This window comes from Cucurbita pepo, chromosome 11 (genome assembly GCF_057944985.1).
Source record: "Cucurbita pepo subsp. pepo isolate OVF chromosome 11, ASM5794498v1, whole genome shotgun sequence".
NCBI classification, from domain to species: domain Eukaryota; kingdom Viridiplantae; phylum Streptophyta; class Magnoliopsida; order Cucurbitales; family Cucurbitaceae; genus Cucurbita; species Cucurbita pepo.
In genome coordinates, this window is record NC_141808.1 from 16,512,666 (window position 1) to 16,531,052 (window position 18,387).

An 18,387-nucleotide genomic window follows, 5' to 3' on the forward strand; every position below is an offset into this window, starting at 1 on the left:
GAGTGATATATATTATATATATATATATTAGACAGCACGACAGTGAATAAAATATGTTAATTTAAGTTAAAGTAAGTTACGTGGTCGTATCGTATAAAATAGACTCAAGCATGGATTAATATTAAAGAACTAAATTCATTTCATACATAGGATTACGACATTATTTTTACTTAGCTCGAGACCAGTTCAATTTATTATAATTTAAGCATTAAAGTAGGTTGTACCGGTCAACCTCAGCTTACGATTCTTTGTCTCGAGCATGTAAAATTAGGTGTACTTGCCAAAATTATGCCTCAATCAAAATTAATTCGTTTCCAAGTTTTAAAACATCGAGCTATCCAAATCTAGACCGTGAGTCAAATATTAATTAATTTGGTCTTATTTTTCATTTTCGAATAATACAAAAAAAGAAGAAAAAAAAGAAAAAAAAGCAATGACTATAAGGCTATTTTCGTCTTTTCACTAATGGTTTGGTAAGTTAGAAAAATTAGGTGGGCGAAATTACAGCGACTAGTCTTCGCAAATCCCGCAAATGCAGCCGAAGATACACGCAAGTTAGAGCCATTTAAGACAAACATAAGTGGATTTACTTATCACTCGTTTGTCTCCAACCTATCAACTGATAAGTAGGTGGACGTATCTATATGAGTTATCATCTCGTTCTCCGGTCGCGGTATTTAATTTGTTCGATGCCTCTGTTTCTTCGCTGCACGATTCTCTCTTCCAAATCCCTAACCCTCTCTTCCTTCTCTGTATAAAAGCTTCAACCAAACGAGCGGAATGAGAGAAACTAGAGCGAGAAAATTCACTGAAACTCTCTAAATTTCTTAGTCTTCGTCGTATTCGTCTTCATCCAAGACTTCCGATCTGACTTGCCAATCTCGCGGAGGTATTGCCTTTTTTTTTTTTTTTTTTTTTTTTTTTTTTTTTTTGTTTCTTCTTCCTTTTTCATTCAATTGTTATATGTAATTCGTAATTTTCAACACGTTCGTTTGGATTTCTCTTGGAAATAATTGTTGTTGTAATTTTCTTGTGTGTTTGATGTTGCTAATGTTATTGATCTGCTTGGTTAGATCGTTCAGGCTCTTGTTTTTATAATTGAAGACATAAATATGTCTTCGCTTAGCAGAGAGCTCGTGTTTCTCATACTCCAGTTTTTGGATGAGGAGAAATTCAAGGAGACAGTTCATAAGTATGTTTAATTTTTCTTCGATTATTCTTGTTGTTTTGTTTTCGCATGTCTGTTGTAATTTGGCGGTGGTGTTGCTAATTTTTTATTTGTTTTTGGATGTTGGTGGAGGTTGGAGCAAGAATCGGGGTTTTTCTTCAACATTAGATATTTTGAGGATATGGTTACGAATGGCGAGTGGGAAGAGGTGGAGAAGTATCTGTCTGGTTTTACGAAGGTTGATGATAATAGATACTCCATGAAGATTTTTTTTGAAATACGGAAGCAGAAGTACCTTGAAGCTTTGGACAAGTAAAAAGGAATTTTGTGAATTTGATTTATGCAGCTATGTTTTTTAGCTTAACAGTTTTTTTTCTTCATCCTAACTTTACTAAAGATAGAATTAAATTGTAGGCGGGATAGAGCGAAAGCTGTGGATATTCTAGTTAAGGATTTGAAAGTGTTTTCGGCATTTAATGAAGAGCTTTTCAAGGAAATTACACAGTTATTGACTTTGGATAACTTCAGGTATGGGGATACTTGATTTTAAAAAATGTTGTTGCTGGGATTGTGAACCTTTTGTTCCTGAACTTCAACTTACGTTTTTCTCTAGCAATGTTATGAAATCTCATGCAATGTGATACTTTGCAGAAATAACGAGCAGTTATCCAAGTATGGAGACACCAAGTCTGCCAGGGGTATAATGCTTGCTGAATTGAAAAAATTGATTGAAGCTAATCCACTTTTCCGTGATACGCTTCAGTTTCCAACCTTGAAAAACTCAAGATTGCGTACTCTAATTAATCAGAGGTCTCTTTACTAGTTATGCTTTTTTGTTGTCTTACAATTTCATGGTTGGGTTATTGAATAAGTTTTAAAACCTGAATTTTCTACACTCTGTTTTACAAAATGAGAATGCAGTTTAAATTGGCAGCACCAGCTCTGTAAGAATCCAAGGCCAAACCCTGACATAAAGACCTTATTTGTGGACCATAGTTGTGGACAACCTAATGGTGCCAGGGCTCCATCTCCTGTGACCAATCCCTTATTGGGGGCTGTTCCAAAGGCTGCAGCCTTTCCTCCCATGAGTGCACATGGTGTAAGTTTAGGAGGAAATTGTTTAGTTTTACGAGTTTTCAAGCTATTAGATTGCTTTTTAGCCTCTGGAGTTTGAATGCTGGTCCACTTTGTGTGCTTGTAGCCATTTCAGCCTACACCAGCTGCTCTTCCTACTTCTTTAGCTGGATGGATGGCAAATCCGTCCCCTATGCCACATCCGTCAGCTTCTGCCGGGCCTATTGGTCTCAATGCAGCTAATAATGCAGGTAGGACGTGAATCTTCTTCTTCTTCTCTTTTCACCCTGGTGGAGAGGGTATACACATTTACATGCTTGCATTAGTTATGCTGTATATGTATTGGATGTGCCCATGAAATATTTTATTCTTGTCCAATTGCATAATAAGTAAGAATTAGCATGGTGAAAGAGAATGTATAACGAAAAAATAATGTGTAATTTTTTTAATAATATTTAAATGTTCAGCCCCTTTCATTGAGTTAGTTGGTCTTCAAAGTCATGAAATGCTTCTTGAGTTTCCTTATTGGCCACTTCTATCTACTCTCTAATACTTTTCCTGTGATCTAATCTAACCCTGTGATTTCTGATGGAAATTTGTTAGCAGCTATTTTAAAGCGACCTAGGACTCCTCCTGCTAATAACCCAACTATGGACTATCAAACGGCTGATTCTGAACATGTGTTGAAGCGAGCAAGACCATTTGGATTATCTGAAGAGGTACTGCTTAGCGCTTCTTTTTCTTTCTTTTCTTAATTTTTTTTCTAAATTTAAAAGCTCTCTCTCTCTCTCTCTCTCTCTCTCTCTCTCTCTCTCTCTCTCTCTCCCCCCTTCCCCCCTCTTCTGTATTTTATTCCTCCCTGAGCATAGCCTTTCAGCCTTTCACGTTCTACATTTTAATTGAAAGTCTTAGCATTTATCTCCTGTAAAAAAAGGATATATATATATATATATATATATATATATATATATATATATATATATATATATAATAGAAGGAAAAAAAATTATATATATATATCCCGAAGTGTCTCGCCTCATCTAGAATGGTAAATGTTAACAATTAAGAAGCAGAATGTGTAGCAAGGTTGGCCAAATAGCTTAAGAGTAAGATAGAGTCCTCTCGAATTAAGATCATTTTTCTATTTACTTAGCTGCAAATATATATCTAAATTATTTATCTCACATCACTGTAGGAGAACAGTGTGCAGCTTGACTTTTGGATGGATAAGTTAAATAGGACATCTGTCTCCTTTTGACAGGTTATCAATTTGGGTGCTTTTTAGATTTGGTCCGCAGAATTGAAATCTTGAATTTATCATAATTTTCTGCCGCCTCTTGGGAATTCCATTTTGTCTTTGTTCCTGTCGTCTATGGATGGAGCCACTAGCTTTCAATTTGAATTCTAGTGTTATGAATATTTTCTTTCACTTTTTTTTGGGGGATAGGAAACTAATTTCTTTGATAGAATGAAATCATACAAAATGAGAAATCCATCCTATGGGATTACAAAAGAAGTCTCCAGCTATATAAGAGAATTCAAGCTACAGCTGCTGAATGATTCTTTGTTTTTACACCAAAAAAAGAGCATAGAAAAGAGAAATCTAAAACTTCGCCTGGAGCACTTCTTTGTTGTTGTAGATCCTTGAATTTCTTTCACCCTTAATTTTCCAAATAGCACTTTATGATAGATGGCCAGAGAATGGCTTTTGTAGATTTGGTTGGATGATCAATAAGCAATAGATTAAGCCAATCAAAGGAATCGTTTGGTGGTACAATGCTCCATCCAAAGGTGGAAAAAATGTCTGACCAAATTTCCTTAGTCCTTAGTGAACAATAAGGATGTGATTTAAAGACTCCTCTGATTGTTTGCATAAGCAGAGCACCACTTTGGTGAGATTTTAAGCCATGGGCATCGTTGTTGAAGCACCATATTTTATTTCACTGTACTGTAAGCTTTGACGGGTTCAAGTTTCCTTATTAGTCTTTTTACACTATATGAAATTGCATCTATTTATGGGAACGCTTCTTGCCTTGATCCATTCACCGTGGGAGGGAACATTTGAGATTTTCTTGTGGTTCCACTTCAAGCTTCAAATTTTGGGTAGAAATTAGTAACCACAACCAATCATTTCATACCCAATGTTTGCTAGCCCGATTTTCCTGATCTCGGTCTACACATCATAGCAAGAAGTTATCGAAGCAAAATGAACTGGTGACACATAAATAATCTATCATTTCTTGATATGCCAAGGACACCTTATGCCAGTTGTAGTGAAAACATCTTCTGTAAGTTCCCAGTTACTTTCCTCTTTGAATTCTTCGTTCAATTCACTGTGATTTTCTTTCTCATAAACCCTTGATTCTGTGATATTATCATCCTTGGTCGTTTCTTCCAAATATCCTTCATCACCTCTGCCAATGGTTCTTCTTAGCATGTGAGAAAAGAAAAGATAGTGTACCACTACCTTACCATTTTTGTAAAGCGTGTTTTCAATTAACACGGGACTTTCCTCTCCTAAACAAATTTCTTTCTACTTCTAAAATTGATATTTTCTTTTTCTTAAATTTTTTGTCGTCAAGAAATTTGTTCTAGCAATACTCTTGGTTATTCCTGGAATTGATGATGTATCTTGGGAGCTTTCGAAGTTTCTTATCTAGTATATGCTTTGCATGCTATTCCAAAGAACACAAAGTTAGGATTTAGGTTTATTTCATTGGTTTTGAATTCGCACATGGTTTATTGCAGGTTAATAATTTACCGGTAAATATTCTTCCGATTGGATTCGCAAACCAAGGTCATGGACAGAGTTCGTATTCCTCTGATGACTTGCCTAAGAATGTTGTTACGACCTTGAGTCAAGGTTCAGTTGTCAAGAGTATGGACTTCCATCCACAACAACAAACTATACTTCTTGGTATGTTCCAATTTTCTTTAGAAGTAATATCAAAGTTCTTTTGTTGTTATGTTCTTAACTTTACTAGGCTTGTAGATGCTGGATAAGAGTGCACATCTCACATTTCTTTCAACGTGTTTTTGAAATTCAGTTGGAACACAGGTGGGTGATGTCATGATCTGGGAAGTTGGTTGCCGTGAAAGGATTGCTATTAGAAATTTTAAAGTCTGGGATCTTTCAGCATGTTCAGCGCCTCTACAGGTTTGGCTTCTGTTGCATTGGACTCCCATGATATTTAAGTGTCAGATTTATAGCTGAGGTTGCAATTTTGAGGTATTGAACTCTTCGGTTCTCTTCTAGGCATCTTTGGCCAGTGATTATACTGCATCGATCAATCGTGTAATGTGGAGCCCTGATGGAACACTTTTTGGTGAGTTCATTCTTAGTTTTTCTTTTTTTGGTTCTTTGTGCTGCTGATAGACTCTTGAGAAGCTCTTGTTTCATTAGAGAAGTATTTTTTTAAACAAATTGTTAATTGACTAGTTTGGATTACTTTCAACATCCAGGTGTTGCATATTCAAAGCATATCGTGCACATATATTCCTATCAGGCTGGTGATGAATTAAGAAACCACTTAGAGGTTTGTGTTGGGAGGAAATCCCTATCAATTTTATCTTGGTACTTCCATATAATCACCGTATCCAATTAGAACGGGTTAATCCTGTTTTTTTTTTTTTTTTTTGGATAATTTTGGTAATTTTGACTTTGTTTTCTTCTTTCATTTTTAAATACAGATCGAGGCTCATGTTGGCAGTGTCAATGATCTTGCCTTTTCATATCCTAACAAACAGCTATGCTTGGTTACCTGTGGGGAGGATAGGGTTATTAAGGTTTGTTTCTCAGTGACATTTAGATGATGTCCACGTACAAGTTGGATGTTTCTTACTATTCTTTCATACTTTTCAGGTGTGGGATGCAGTCACTGGAGTTAAGCAGTTTACTTTTGAGGGTCATGATGCACCTGTGTATTCTGTATGTCCTCACCACAAGGAGAACATTCAGGTAAGATGATCAAACTCTCTGAACATTTGTACATAAAGCACCACTGCAGCTCCAGCTGGGAGGAAGCCTTCCAAGTAGAGTCGATAACGTTAATTTTCTCCTCCTTGACTTTCTGAGCAAAGATATAGATCTTCTTAAGAAATCAACGATGGTCCGGAATGAAGAGAGCCAAACAAAGACATCCTAGAACGTGAGTGAAAGAGAAACCCTAGTAAAAGAGAAATTAAAGGGGAAACGTAGAAGGCTTCTCTATCTAAAAGCCAGTGTAATAAAACCAAAGTTAAACGACTAGGAGTTCCCTAAAGAGGGGGAGAGCTTTAATCAAAAGTTGATTTAAAATTTCAATATGCATAGCAAAGGGCTTAGTAGTTTTTAAGGAATATAGAGACATAGAGAGGAGTGGTATCCGACAGAAAGACAGAATTACTGGGGAGGGTAAAGACATGGTTGAAAGTGAGTAAATTTTCAAAATAATTCTATCTTTAACCTATGGAGTAAGATCGTCTTACATTATTAATTTATTCTTAAAAATGAACTTGATAATTTAGGTATTATGTAACAATTCAAGGACAAAATAGTCTGAAAAAAGTTCCTTCCACATTCACACACACACACACACACACATATTATATTATAGCTTATAGATATTAGGGTACGGATGCTTTAGCATTGTGGTTTCTTATTCTTAAGTTCTTTTCTTTCTAGTTTATCTTCTCAACAGCAGCTGACGGACAAATAAAGGCATGGTTATATGATAACGTAGGTTCAAGAGTTGACTATGATGCACCAGGCCACTCATCTACTACAATGGCATATAGTGCTGATGGAACGAGGTTTATATGTTATTACTTAATGTTATGGACATTTTCAAATCTAAATAATACAATGTTATCCTTCCATTGGTACTTTTTCTACAATATCTATCAATTTTTATTTTCAAACTATAGGTTGTTTTCTTGTGGGACAAATAAGGAAGGAGAATCATACCTGGTTGAGTGGAATGAAAGTGAAGGAGCTGTAAAGCGTACATATCAAGGTATTGGCAAGCGATCAGTGGGTGTTGTCCAATTTGATACCACCAAAAATCGTTTCTTGGCTGCTGGTGATGATTTCTCTGTTAAAATCTGGGATATGGATAGTGTAAATCTTCTAACAAGTATTGATGCAGATGGCGGATTGCCGGTTAGTCAAGATATGAGCATCATTTTCATACTGATCCTGATAATATGCTTGCAATAAGCTTATTACTTTAATTTCCAAAATCTGCAGGCTTCCCCTTGCATAAGATTTAACAAAGATGGTGTACTATTGGCTGTTTCAACGAATGATAATGGCATCAAGATTCTAGCTAATGCAGAGGGAATCAGGATGCTCCGAACAGTTGAAAATCGTACATTTGATGCTTCTAGAGCTGCTGCTTCGGCTGCTGCTGTGAAGGTATAATGTTTCAAATATTCTGTCTGATTTGTTTACTTTATATTTTCTCTAGCTGTGATTTTATTCAATTATTTTCCTGTAGGCTCCACCAATAGGTTCATTTGGCCCTACTGCTGTGACTGTTGGTATGAGCATTGGAGATCGGACTGCCCCAGTTGCTGCCATGGTTGGAATTGTAAGTGTCATTATCTTTATGGCAGATGATCTAGCTAAATAGATTCCATTTAGTTGGTATTACTCTTGTTCTTAAGTGGTTGGAATTGTAAGTGTCATTATCTTTATGGCAGATGATCTAGCTAAATAGATTCCATTTAGTTGGTATTACTCTTGTTCTTAAGTTTTGTCGATCAATGATGTTTCTTATGGTACTATATTTGGATATGGGACTAGATACATGTTTGACATTCATAAGCAGTCTGATATTCAGTGACTTACCCTTTCTTTTATTGACAATTTCAGAACAATGATAGTCGAGGTCTGGCTGATGTAAAACCCAGAATTGCTGATGAATCTGCGGATAAATCTAGGATCTGGAAACTTACAGAAATCAATGAACCAACTCATTGTCGTTCCTTGAGGCTTACAGATAATCTAACAGCTTCAAGGGTATGGGTCTTGCTCAAAATTTTCTTTCTTTGGTCTAACAATTTAACTATCAAGTGAATCTTAAAACTAGTCTTTAATGTTTGTTTGAAGTTAACATTTAATTGAACTTGGTAGAATAATAATAATAATAATAATTTGGAAAAGACACCATACGAATGTATGTTTCCAAAATTGGTAAAGACTTTTTTCCTGAAAAATAACAACAATCCAATAGCAAGGACAAACTTTAGTATTTATCAGAAGTACATAGACTAAATTTAGATTTTTGACAATATTGTGATCTAAATTTAGTCTAGGTCTCAAAGTATAGAGGCCAAAATGGCATTTTAACCAAACATATTAGTTTCCAGTTTTTTTAGTTGATAGTAAATCTTCAGCTTATATCTAGTGAAAAAACTCCAAGGATTTCATATTTGTTGTAAATAGCTTGAAATTAGGTATGAGGGAAAAGAATGTAGAATTTACGTTATTCTAGCCTGATACTATATTTATTCCTTTTATATCCGTATAGAAGCTTTATTGGAAGGTTTCATATATCATATGACCCATATCCTTTGTTAGAATACACATTGCTTAAGATGTAATGAAAGGGTAGTTTCTAGCGACCTCTCCCAGTTCTGTGTTATAATGGTATTTTACAAGATTGAGCTTTCTAATGCACAACACATTTTGGTTTTATATGATCGCATTTTTTCCTTGAATATCATCACATTTTTTAATATGATTGGTCAGAAAGGTTTTAGATTTCTCTCTGGAAGGCATCTGTTGCGCTGCATTAAATGAATATTATAATAGTAAAAATCTTTCAATGGATTAATTATTATATACCTTTTGTGACGTGCATGTATCTTAATTTACGATTCTGTTCTGATAAATTGATAGTTATTTCAGGTTTCTAGATTGATTTATACAAATTCGGGCCTTGCAATATTGGCATTAGCATCTAATGCTGTACATAAATTATGGAAATGGCAGAGAAATGATCGAACTGTGACCGGAAAGGTACACATTCTTTGATCATGTGAGATACATGTAATATTAAGATTGATTCCTAGAAATCCTCTATTTACGAAGTAATGTCGTGTGCAGGCCACAGCTAGTGTCGCACCACAGTTATGGCAACCATCGAGTGGAATATTGATGACTAACGATATAAGTGATACAAATCCAGAAGATGCTGTCCCATGCTTTGCACTTTCAAAGAATGACTCTTATGTTATGTCTGCCTCAGGGGGGAAAATATCCCTATTCAATATGATGACGTTTAAGGTAATTTGTTGTACTATATGCATAACCTGCCAATCTCTCTGGGGATGAAACCATGAGTAGTTTATATTGGAAGTTGCCCGTGTTTAACCATGATTAGTTTACATAATCACAAAACTAATATGTTTGAAAAGTAATAAAATGCAAAAACTGGATGAGGTTGATATTGTAGTTGTCAGATTGTTGGATATTCCAACAATTCTAACGGATCTCATGTTATCTACTGGTTTTGCTTGGCTATTATTACTATGGTCGATGTTTTTAAAAAAATATTATTATTACCTTTGTCATGCCTTGGAGGAGCTGTGGCAAATATTGGATTACGTAATGATTTTCCCGAATTGTATTTTACGTGCATTTCTGTTCTTAAATGTGTTTCTCAATGCAGACAATGACAACATTCATGCCCCCACCACCAGCGGCTACATTTTTGGCATTCCATCCCCAGGATAACAATATTATTGCTATAGGCATGGAGGATTCTTCTATTCAGATTTATAATGTTCGAGTTGATGAGGTCAAGTTTTGTTGGCTTGATTTTTTAGTCTCCTAGTATTGGTTGCTTTAAATTGGAGTTCGGGTCTTTGATAATCGTTAGCTTGCGTAATGCAGGTGAAAACCAAGTTAAAAGGTCACCAGAAAAGAATTACTGGGCTTGCCTTCTCGAATCAACTAAATGTGCTTGTATCTTCGGGAGCCGACTCTCAGGTTTGAACTCTGTTCTTAGCGATACTAGTTACTGTATGGCCTTATTGGGAACTTCTGACAAAGCATAGCTCAAGAATTGAGCATAGAAATCCACGAAATTTCATTTCAGGCTTGTATAAGACTTTGGAAGGGTTTTCCTGCACTTGGAAGAAAAGTAGAAAAAGGAATAAATATAGTGATAATTTTATTCTTCGTCGTCTTGTAATGTTTTCGTGTTCCTCCCTTGTTTATCTTTTTGTTTGCTTATTCACACCCATAGGCTGTTCGGTCTCGTAGTCGCATGCTGCATTTTTTCCTACGGCTTATGCTTGAGCTTAGTAGTCTTGGATCATAAATTTGCTTCTTTATCCTTTAACTTGTTTATTTATCATAATCGTTATTATTTTTGTAGCTGTGCGTCTGGAGCACCGATGGATGGGAGAAACAGGTTAGCAAATTCTTACAGTTTCCAAGCGGTCGAACGGCTCCTCCTGTTGCAGATACGCGCGTTCAATTTCATGTCGACCAGACACACTTGTTAGTCATTCATGAAACTCAGATAGCTATATATGAAGCACCAAAATTGGAATGCCTTAAGCAGGTAAGGTTTCCAGAACAATGACAAATTCAAGAATCAAGAGCATACACGTGCACGTGCTCTTTTCTTTTCCTTTTTTTTTTGTAATTTGTAAAAGATGATAATTTTTGCAACTAATTTCCTTCAACAGTGGCTCCCACGAGAAGTCAGTGGCCCAATCACGCATGCTACCTTTTCTTGTGACAGTCAGTCAATCTACGTCAGCTTTGAAGATGGAAGCGTCGGTGTTCTTACTGCTTCGACTCTTCGATTAAGATGTCGAATAAATCCGAACGCATACCTGTCTTCGAATCCAAGGTGTGTTTATTCATTTTAAGATCAACTCACTCAGACGTGTACTTGCCAATGCCATGCACAACTTGGTAGTTATGCCTTTTCCATTTTTTCTGATATATTCCGTTTTGTTATTTTATGAGCACAGCTTGAGGGTACACCCTTTGGTTATTGCGGCACATCCATCTGAACCCAACCAGTTTGCATTGGGACTGTCAGATGGCGGTGTCATTGTACTAGAGCCATCAGAGTCAGAAGGTAAATGGGGAACCTCTCCTCCAGTTGAGAATGGGGCTGGACCAATCACTGCTTCGGGCACCACAGGTCCCGATCAACCTCAACGATGACGTCGAGCATAGGGAGATGTTTGGGATTTTGAGCGAAAGGCGAATTGCCAATTAGGTTATGTAGATGTAGGAATACTTGAAGCAAGCATGGTAGAGCTTGTCGTACGTGGCATCATCATCATCGTAGCAAGTAAAGCCATGGCATTGTGCAGTTGGTTGGTTCTCGTCCACGAAGATTCGGAGATGGACAATCATCAAAGTACATGGTGGCGTCGATGTAGGGGCTGAGAAGATCGGGCACAAGATGGGAAGGTTGACGATGGCTGACAATCGAAGAAATCAATTCTTTCTTTCTTTTTGATCTCTAGTCTTCTGTGAGAAAGGGGTAGATAACAAACAATCTAATGTTAAAATTCTTTTTTCTTTTTTCTTTCTTCTTTTTCAGGGTTTTAAGTTATCGATAGTTTCTATATTCCCACGGCCTAATTTGACCATCTGTTTTGTACATTAACATTATAACATCCCTTCATTTTCAAATTATTGTCTCTCTCCCTTGTTTGGCGAAAGCTCTCTGTTGCTCAGTTGCCCAAACTCTGTGGCTAAGGCTTCACCCACTCCCCTATGAGAGAGTTCCTAGATCATGATTCTCTTGGTTTAAAAGAATATATATTTTGAACTGATGATAATCTTTTATAAGTACAATGGTGCTTGCATTAAAATTATATATATGTGTATATCTATATATATATATATATATAATTTTAGTTTACATAACATTCTGAATCTGAAAATGCTATGGATAATAAACTGATCCCCATGGCTTTTAAAGGGACTAAAATAAAGTTTTTACCTAGTTAGCCATTCTTTTTGTTTCTCAAACAATTCATAATAGCTTCTTTCTCGTTTTGGACTCTTACTATACTCATTAAAAATTGTACTAACTAAATTCCAACCCCAAAAAAAAACCTATAATCATGTGAGGACATCCAATAAAATTGGAATAATACAACGTAGATTAGCATGGTCTCAACACAAGGATGATACGAGAAATGGTATTAGAACTACACCGAACGTCGAAGGGGAGTGGATTGTGAGATCTCACATCGGTTGGAGAGAAGAACGAAACAATCTTTTATAAGTGTCGAAACCTAAAGGGAACAATATCTACTAGCGGTGAACTTGATACGAGAAATGGTATTAGAACTACACCGAACGCTGAAGGGATGTGGATTGTGAGATCTCACATGGGTTGGGGAGAAGAACGAAACATTCGTCGAAACCTAAAGAGAACAATATCTACTAGCGGTGAACTTGAGTTGTAACCGTACAAAAATTGTTAACGACTGCAGCAGAAAGAAGAAAAAAAAAGAATGATGAGGGTCTAATATTGTATATATTGATAAAATGAGGGACTAATAATGTATATATCCTAATAATATTTCTGCTATCGACATGATGGATATAATATATATACCTTTGCTTTACATGAGACAACAAATCATAGATCTCAGTCAATCAAACGTTTTTACTTCCAAGGAACAATGATCAAAGAGAGCATTTTCATTTTCTCCTTAGTTTAAGCAAGAGCACGCGTCTCTCTAATTCCGCCTTCGGCTGCCCTTCTTCTTTCTGCCGCTGCTGGGGGAAGATTCTTTTGCAGGTACAGGCAACACTGTTCCTCCTTTTATGTCATCTGAATCTGTAATTTTGTTGAGTGTCTTTTGGGCTTCAATGTAGACTGTAAGATCTCTTATCTGTAACATCACAATCAAATGCATCTAAGCGCAACTACTCAGCCATGAAATACATACGAGGATTCGGCATCGTGTAAATGTCGGTACCTGTTCTTCCAAATCATGTATTTTCTCGTTCCTTGATTTCAACGAAGCGAGTTCTCTGGCATACAAAGTGTAATTAGTTAATCCAACGGTAACTATTAAGGCGAGAACTCGACACGCTTGTAAACTATTGAATTCGAACTCCCATGAAATTCCATGGACTGTAAAGGTTATGTACCTTTCTTCAATTTGCTTTGCTTTAGCCATCCACATTTCTTGGTTCTTGATGAGCTTCTGATTTACCTACAGGGGGGGAAGTATTTAGAAGAACACATAATGAAGATCAGTGTCAATGACCATGAAAAAAATGTGATCATCCGAGCTGTGAGAACGAGAAAATAGTTACAACTTACGTCGGAAACAACGTTTTTCTCCTTGACACAGTTTTCAAGTTTGTCATGAATGTCCTGAGTCTTGGATATTAAAGCCTCTTCCACTGCTTCAGAAACGGAAACTTCCCTTTTGCTTTTTGCCTCTGCCAGCAGAGATTCATAGTACTGTCGAGACAAAAGTAAGGATCTTGATCACTATATGCATGTGTGTATATGTGAATGCTTAATTAGAGCTGAAAAGACAAATAATTATGGAAGTTGACGAGCTTTATAAAGATATTACGTGGACGTGCAAAATGTTGATCTAGCGTAACAGTTTATACAAAAGATGCTCACAACCACGATAACATGGGTCAAAGTGGGAATGCTATGGGATATTGACTTGGAAGGTTCTGAACACGTTATTTGTAACATCCCAAGCCCACCGCTAGCAGATATTTTCTTCTTTAGACTTTCCCTTTTGGGCTTCCCTTTAAGGTTTTTAAAATGTGTCTGCTAGGGAGAAGTTTCTACATCCTTATAAAGAATGCTTCGTTCCCCTCTCCAACTGGTGTGGGATCTTACAATTCACCCTCCTTCGGGGCCAAACGTCCTCGTTGGCACTCGTTTCTCTCTACAATTGATGTAGGATCTCACATTATTATTTGATTTAGAAACAGCCATATCTGGCCAATTTGAAACCAAAATATTCAGCAATGCTAACTTGCTCGAGTCAGCTGAGTTTGAAGTCTCAGATACTTGTGCATTGCTGGAGTCCAGGTAAATTACAAAGAGCCAGTCATATTTCAGCATTTGTGGAACACTATGTCTTGTCTCATCTAATACCAAGAATTACGTCTATACATGGCAATTATAAAATGCTAAGAACTAAAGGATCAGTACTGTCAAATATTCAACTTAATCCTCAGAAAAAAGTTCTCGAGAAATTTGAAATATTATATAAATGTTTTCACATGAACCATTATTGGGAGCCAAAGACAGTATTGAAAGGAGAAAGAAATATTAACAAAAATAATAGGCAGTATTACAATAAGGTGCAAGATAAATCGGAGAAGCACAATCTAAAGTAGGGAAGTTGGTTGCATACTTGTCTCTGAGTTTCCAGCTGCGTTGCAAGAAGCCGATTATACTCATCCACAATCTGTTTGGAAATGTATGAATTAGGAATAATGTATGGATAATGTGATTGAAGTACTAAATGCCAGTGCGAATAATTTGTATAATCCAACCTTTAAACCCTCAACATCACATGGATTAAATTTAGGGTCCTAAGTCCATACAGTTCTCAGACCATAATGGCCTAACAGAAACAATATGGCTACCGACTCGTAGAAAAATAGAATGCATGATATATATATGCGGAAGAATTGAGTCGGAAAGGCATACTGCTTCAACTTTACTGCTGTACAGGGCCTCATTGATTCCGGAGTCTTCATCATATTCACAAGTTCCACACGCTCCTTCATGTGAAATACAGTGTGAATTCATCTCTCCAAACTTACCATCAACTTTTGACTGGTTCAAGCGGTGAACATAAGTGTCACCAACATAATCCCAAATTTGCTGTGTTCTTAAATCAAGGGAATAGCAGTGATGCATATTTTTCCAATGCCTGATTGCATGCCCTTCCTTATACCTAAATCAACGTGATGCAAAAAGGCAGCAACTAATGTTACAAAGTATTTTGCCGATATCAATCTTCTTGAATATGTCAACTTAGAATATATAAGAAGAGAAATCAATTGAGCAAGTAACCTTCCACATCCTAGAAAGCCACAGATCACGCAAACCCAGAGATTCTCCGTAGTTCCACAAATGAAGCAAGCTTGTTTCTCATCCTGTTGCTGACAGAATCGACAGACCTGATAACTTGCCAAAAATAGAAAGATGGTGTGATCTTCCAATATAACATTTCCATTTTCAAGGAAACGGACCAATTCTAAAAGGGTTCCCTTGAAGAGCAAAACTATGTAGAATCACAGAACTCATACAAACGTAATTTTTTGCATTTCACATTATTAATTGTTCCAAAAAAAAAAGGAAAGAATCAGATACAGTAAGATATAGCTGTTGTTCTATGTCATATCATGAGAAGTTGATAAGCTCATGTAAGATAAGTTCACTGACATTTCAATCATGATGTAATTTTGGATTTACGAATTAAGATGTGCTCCTTACAACCACAAAGGATCCTGCATCACCAGTATTTTTCAGGTTTGCAGGACTTTTTCTTTTCTTTTTTTTTATTTATTGAGAAAAAATGCTTTCATTTAAAAAAAGGAGATGAAAGAATATAAAAGTGCATATAAGAAAACAGCCCAAGCAATGAAGTGATACTGAATTGAGCTCTAATCCAAAGAACAAGAACTAGCGGATAAATACAAACAGGCCCCAATCCAAAAAGAAAAAAGTTCTTCACTAATTTATGCAGTAATTTAAAACATGGAATGAGAAAAACAAGGCTCAAATATCAAGGCTCTTGGTCAAGTGAGGGTGCAAAGGTAGATATACTAGTACAAAAAGATAATAGAGGAAAACAGAGTATATAATCACCTGGCAAGATAAAGAAGTCCATTTTGAAATGCAGGGGCAGTGAAATGAATGGTCACATAGTGTGTGAATTATTCCACTAGTATCAGGATCAAATCTCTCTAACATTCAAATGTAGATTAGTAAGAAGAACTAGCCTATCAGAACTCAAGAAAAATAAATCAGAAACAGAAACACTCGACTCACCCAGGCAAACGGGGCAAGTAGGCAATTCAGTACATCCGTCAGGAGGCGACCCAGCTACCTCTGCTGATTCTGTGTACTCGACAGACATCAGAAACAGAATATGACATACCTCAGCCTAAAAATGAATAATATATGTGGAAATATTATATGACCATGTTCCCATTAAATCAAATAAACAACTGAAATTGCAGTTCTCGTACCTCGGAGGGAGAAAACTTCTTGCCATTCAACCTGCCAAAAAACCCATCGGCATCCATTTGGTTTCCAAGCTTAATCAAAACACTGTATCGTTCTTCCATACCATCGTTCCTAAAAATTCCATCAGACGACATCAATTGAGAGCGCAGCAAGTGAAAAACAAGAAAATTTTAACAAAACTGCCACCAAGCACCCTTCTACCATATGCAGACTAAATTCAGACAATGGCATCACTTCAATGATCGCCTTTAACGTAGTTACAGTTCCATCCAATGCATAAAAGAACAAGAAATTTCCAACCTAATAGCCATCATAAACTCACAATCAACAACTCAATTGCGCTTCGTGATTGACAAAAGAAGAACTCAAGGAAAGAATCTCTGAAAATAAAAGACTTCAAGTCTTGAGGCTCATTATCCATTGGCCTTAATCAGACACGCTATTCATAATTCAACATAATAAAACCTTCTCCAGAATTGAAGCACGTTTGCATCACAATATCAAGTCTTGAGGCTCATTATCCATTGGCCTTAATCAGACACGCTATTCATAATTCAACACAATAAAACCTTCTCCAGAAACGAAGCACGTTTGCATCACAATATCAAGTAAATCATGAACGCTCAGCTCGATGTTGTTATCAATCAGTAGAATTCAATTCATCGGCCACCAAAAGAAAAGAAAGAAAAAAAAAAATGAAAACACAAGCAATATCAAGGGTTACCTGATGAAGAGAAGCTCGGAGACATGGTTAATGCGAGAACCACAAAAGTTAATGAAATCATCGTATGAGAGATAGTTCGGAACAGCAACAACAAAGAGGATCGTGGATTGAGAGCTAGGGTTCGGGAGCGACGAGTGCGAAATGCTACGGAATAAATGGATGATGCCCCTTCGTTCGCTGAATTTCGTATGGACGTAAGAAGCTGTACTGTTTCGTTGAGAAACGGTGCTAGTGGTTGAAGATTGCTCCGGCGAAATTCCGACGGTAAGAGGTTGGTCGGTGTCCACTGAATGTACTTGCACGAAAAACATGGCGGGGGAATTGGTACTAGAATTTACAACGCACGGTGGCCGGAGTTAATTTATAAACATACCGTAATATTTAAATTACATGTTTAGCCTTCAATCTGTCATTATTATTATTATTATTAATTATTATTATTATTATTATTATTATTTTAGAAAAGTGGGCATCGAAGACATGTTGAGACATAAGAGACATCAGAATAGACACGAAGGACAAATATAAGCTTGTTCAAGGGTCGAGTAGGGCCCCGGGCTTTAACCTCAAAAGTCGGGGTTTCGGAAGGAATTTGGGCATGCAGTTCGAGAGTTAAGTCCGTCCATATGAAATATGAATGCTCGCCAAGTTGGTGTCAATCGGACATTGGACGGACAATGCACGACACCGTATGACACCTTACCAAGATCATGTCTACTAGAATGAAAATGGCTCAAAATGAACTGAAGGGGTACCATGGTGTTAGCTCTCCACCACCCCTGGCCCATGTGCCCTAAGTGAGCTACCCTGTGGCACATACGTGTGTCACATGTGTCTCGGGCGACTTCCTTTGAAATTGATTTTTGAAGGACAGTACCGTACCACACGGGTGTGCTGGTATTGCGTCCTAGCCCGCGTGTTGGAGGTTGCTACATACACCCGCTATCCAGTACGGTATCCGTAAATGACTCGGCATGGGCACGGGAGGGCCTATGCCTCGATAGAACCCGGATGGATAGATGTTCGGGAAGTCCCAATGAGATGAACAACACGCGGGCCCATTCTCGATAGCATGACTGAATGAGTTATGATGGCCAACGACATCCCGAGACTCGGGATGGCGTCAAGACATATGGACCCTGTCGAGGGGGATCGAGATGGCAAGATGAGATGCGATGTTGCATTGAGAGACATTGGCCCGAGTA

At 37.0% G+C, this 18,387-nt stretch overlaps 2 protein-coding genes and 1 non-coding gene across 6 annotated transcripts; 2 read left to right on the top strand and 1 right to left on the bottom strand.

Annotated features, from left to right (window-relative positions):
* Positions 1 to 704: 704 nt before the first annotated feature.
* On the top strand, positions 705 to 11,891 carry LOC111805224 (topless-related protein 4). 4 transcript variants are annotated; one of them, XM_087128070.1, is made up of 26 exons: positions 705 to 889; positions 1,074 to 1,192; positions 1,301 to 1,480; positions 1,583 to 1,696; positions 1,820 to 1,978; positions 2,090 to 2,267; positions 2,370 to 2,493; positions 2,846 to 2,961; positions 4,991 to 5,159; positions 5,290 to 5,399; positions 5,499 to 5,568; positions 5,705 to 5,778; positions 5,933 to 6,028; positions 6,105 to 6,200; positions 6,906 to 7,033; positions 7,148 to 7,382; positions 7,470 to 7,637; positions 7,720 to 7,812; positions 8,097 to 8,243; positions 9,135 to 9,245; positions 9,333 to 9,512; positions 9,898 to 10,026; positions 10,122 to 10,217; positions 10,609 to 10,797; positions 10,925 to 11,091; positions 11,216 to 11,891. In XM_087128070.1, the coding sequence occupies exons 2-26, from the start codon at positions 1,113 to 1,115 to the stop codon at positions 11,412 to 11,414; spliced, it is 3,408 nt and encodes a 1,135-aa protein (XP_086984196.1). In that variant the 5' UTR covers positions 705 to 889; positions 1,074 to 1,112; the 3' UTR covers positions 11,415 to 11,891. The 4 variants fall into 4 exon arrangements, with proteins under 4 accessions (XP_086984196.1, XP_086984198.1, XP_086984197.1 ...); XM_087128072.1 differs by having other exon boundaries at positions 2,849 to 2,961; XM_087128071.1 differs by having other exon boundaries at positions 1,083 to 1,192.
* Positions 11,892 to 12,325: 434 nt separating this feature from the next.
* Positions 12,326 to 12,428, top strand: LOC147790430 (U6 spliceosomal RNA). Its single transcript, XR_015423041.1, has one exon. It is a non-coding gene; the product is annotated as a U6 spliceosomal RNA (small nuclear RNA).
* Positions 12,429 to 12,725: 297 nt separating this feature from the next.
* Positions 12,726 to 17,530, bottom strand: BRIZ1 (zinc finger (ubiquitin-hydrolase) domain-containing protein). Its single transcript, XM_023691476.2, has 11 exons — positions 17,183 to 17,530; positions 16,461 to 16,569; positions 16,261 to 16,375; positions 16,078 to 16,175; positions 15,280 to 15,386; positions 14,911 to 15,160; positions 14,612 to 14,665; positions 13,546 to 13,689; positions 13,371 to 13,435; positions 13,196 to 13,250; positions 12,726 to 13,108 (listed from the first exon to the last, which is right to left on the bottom strand). The coding sequence occupies exons 1-11, from the start codon at positions 17,491 to 17,493 to the stop codon at positions 12,953 to 12,955; spliced, it is 1,464 nt and encodes a 487-aa protein (XP_023547244.2). The 5' UTR covers positions 17,494 to 17,530; the 3' UTR covers positions 12,726 to 12,952.
* Positions 17,531 to 18,387: the final 857 nt, after the last annotated feature.

Bases quoted from the DNA above. Each gene is read 5' to 3' on its own strand.
- LOC111805224 (XM_087128070.1), top strand. From the start codon at position 1,113: ATGTCTTCGCTTAGCAGAGAGCTCGTGTTTCTCATACTCCAGTTTTTG. The intron at 1,193-1,300 runs GTATGTTTAATT...ATGTTGGTGGAG, and splicing joins TTCAAGGAGACAGTTCATAA to GTTGGAGCAAGAATCGGGGT. The intron at 5,779-5,932 runs GTTTGTGTTGGG...TTTTAAATACAG, and splicing joins AATTAAGAAACCACTTAGAG to ATCGAGGCTCATGTTGGCAG.
- BRIZ1 (XM_023691476.2), bottom strand. From the start codon at position 17,493: ATGTTTTTCGTGCAAGTACATTCAGTGGACACCGACCAACCTCTTACC. The intron at 15,387-16,077 runs GTGATTATATAC...GCAAGTTATCAG, and splicing joins GGACTTCTTTATCTTGCCAG to GTCTGTCGATTCTGTCAGCA. The intron at 13,251-13,370 runs GTACATAACCTT...TTTGTATGCCAG, and splicing joins GCAAAGCAAATTGAAGAAAG to AGAACTCGCTTCGTTGAAAT.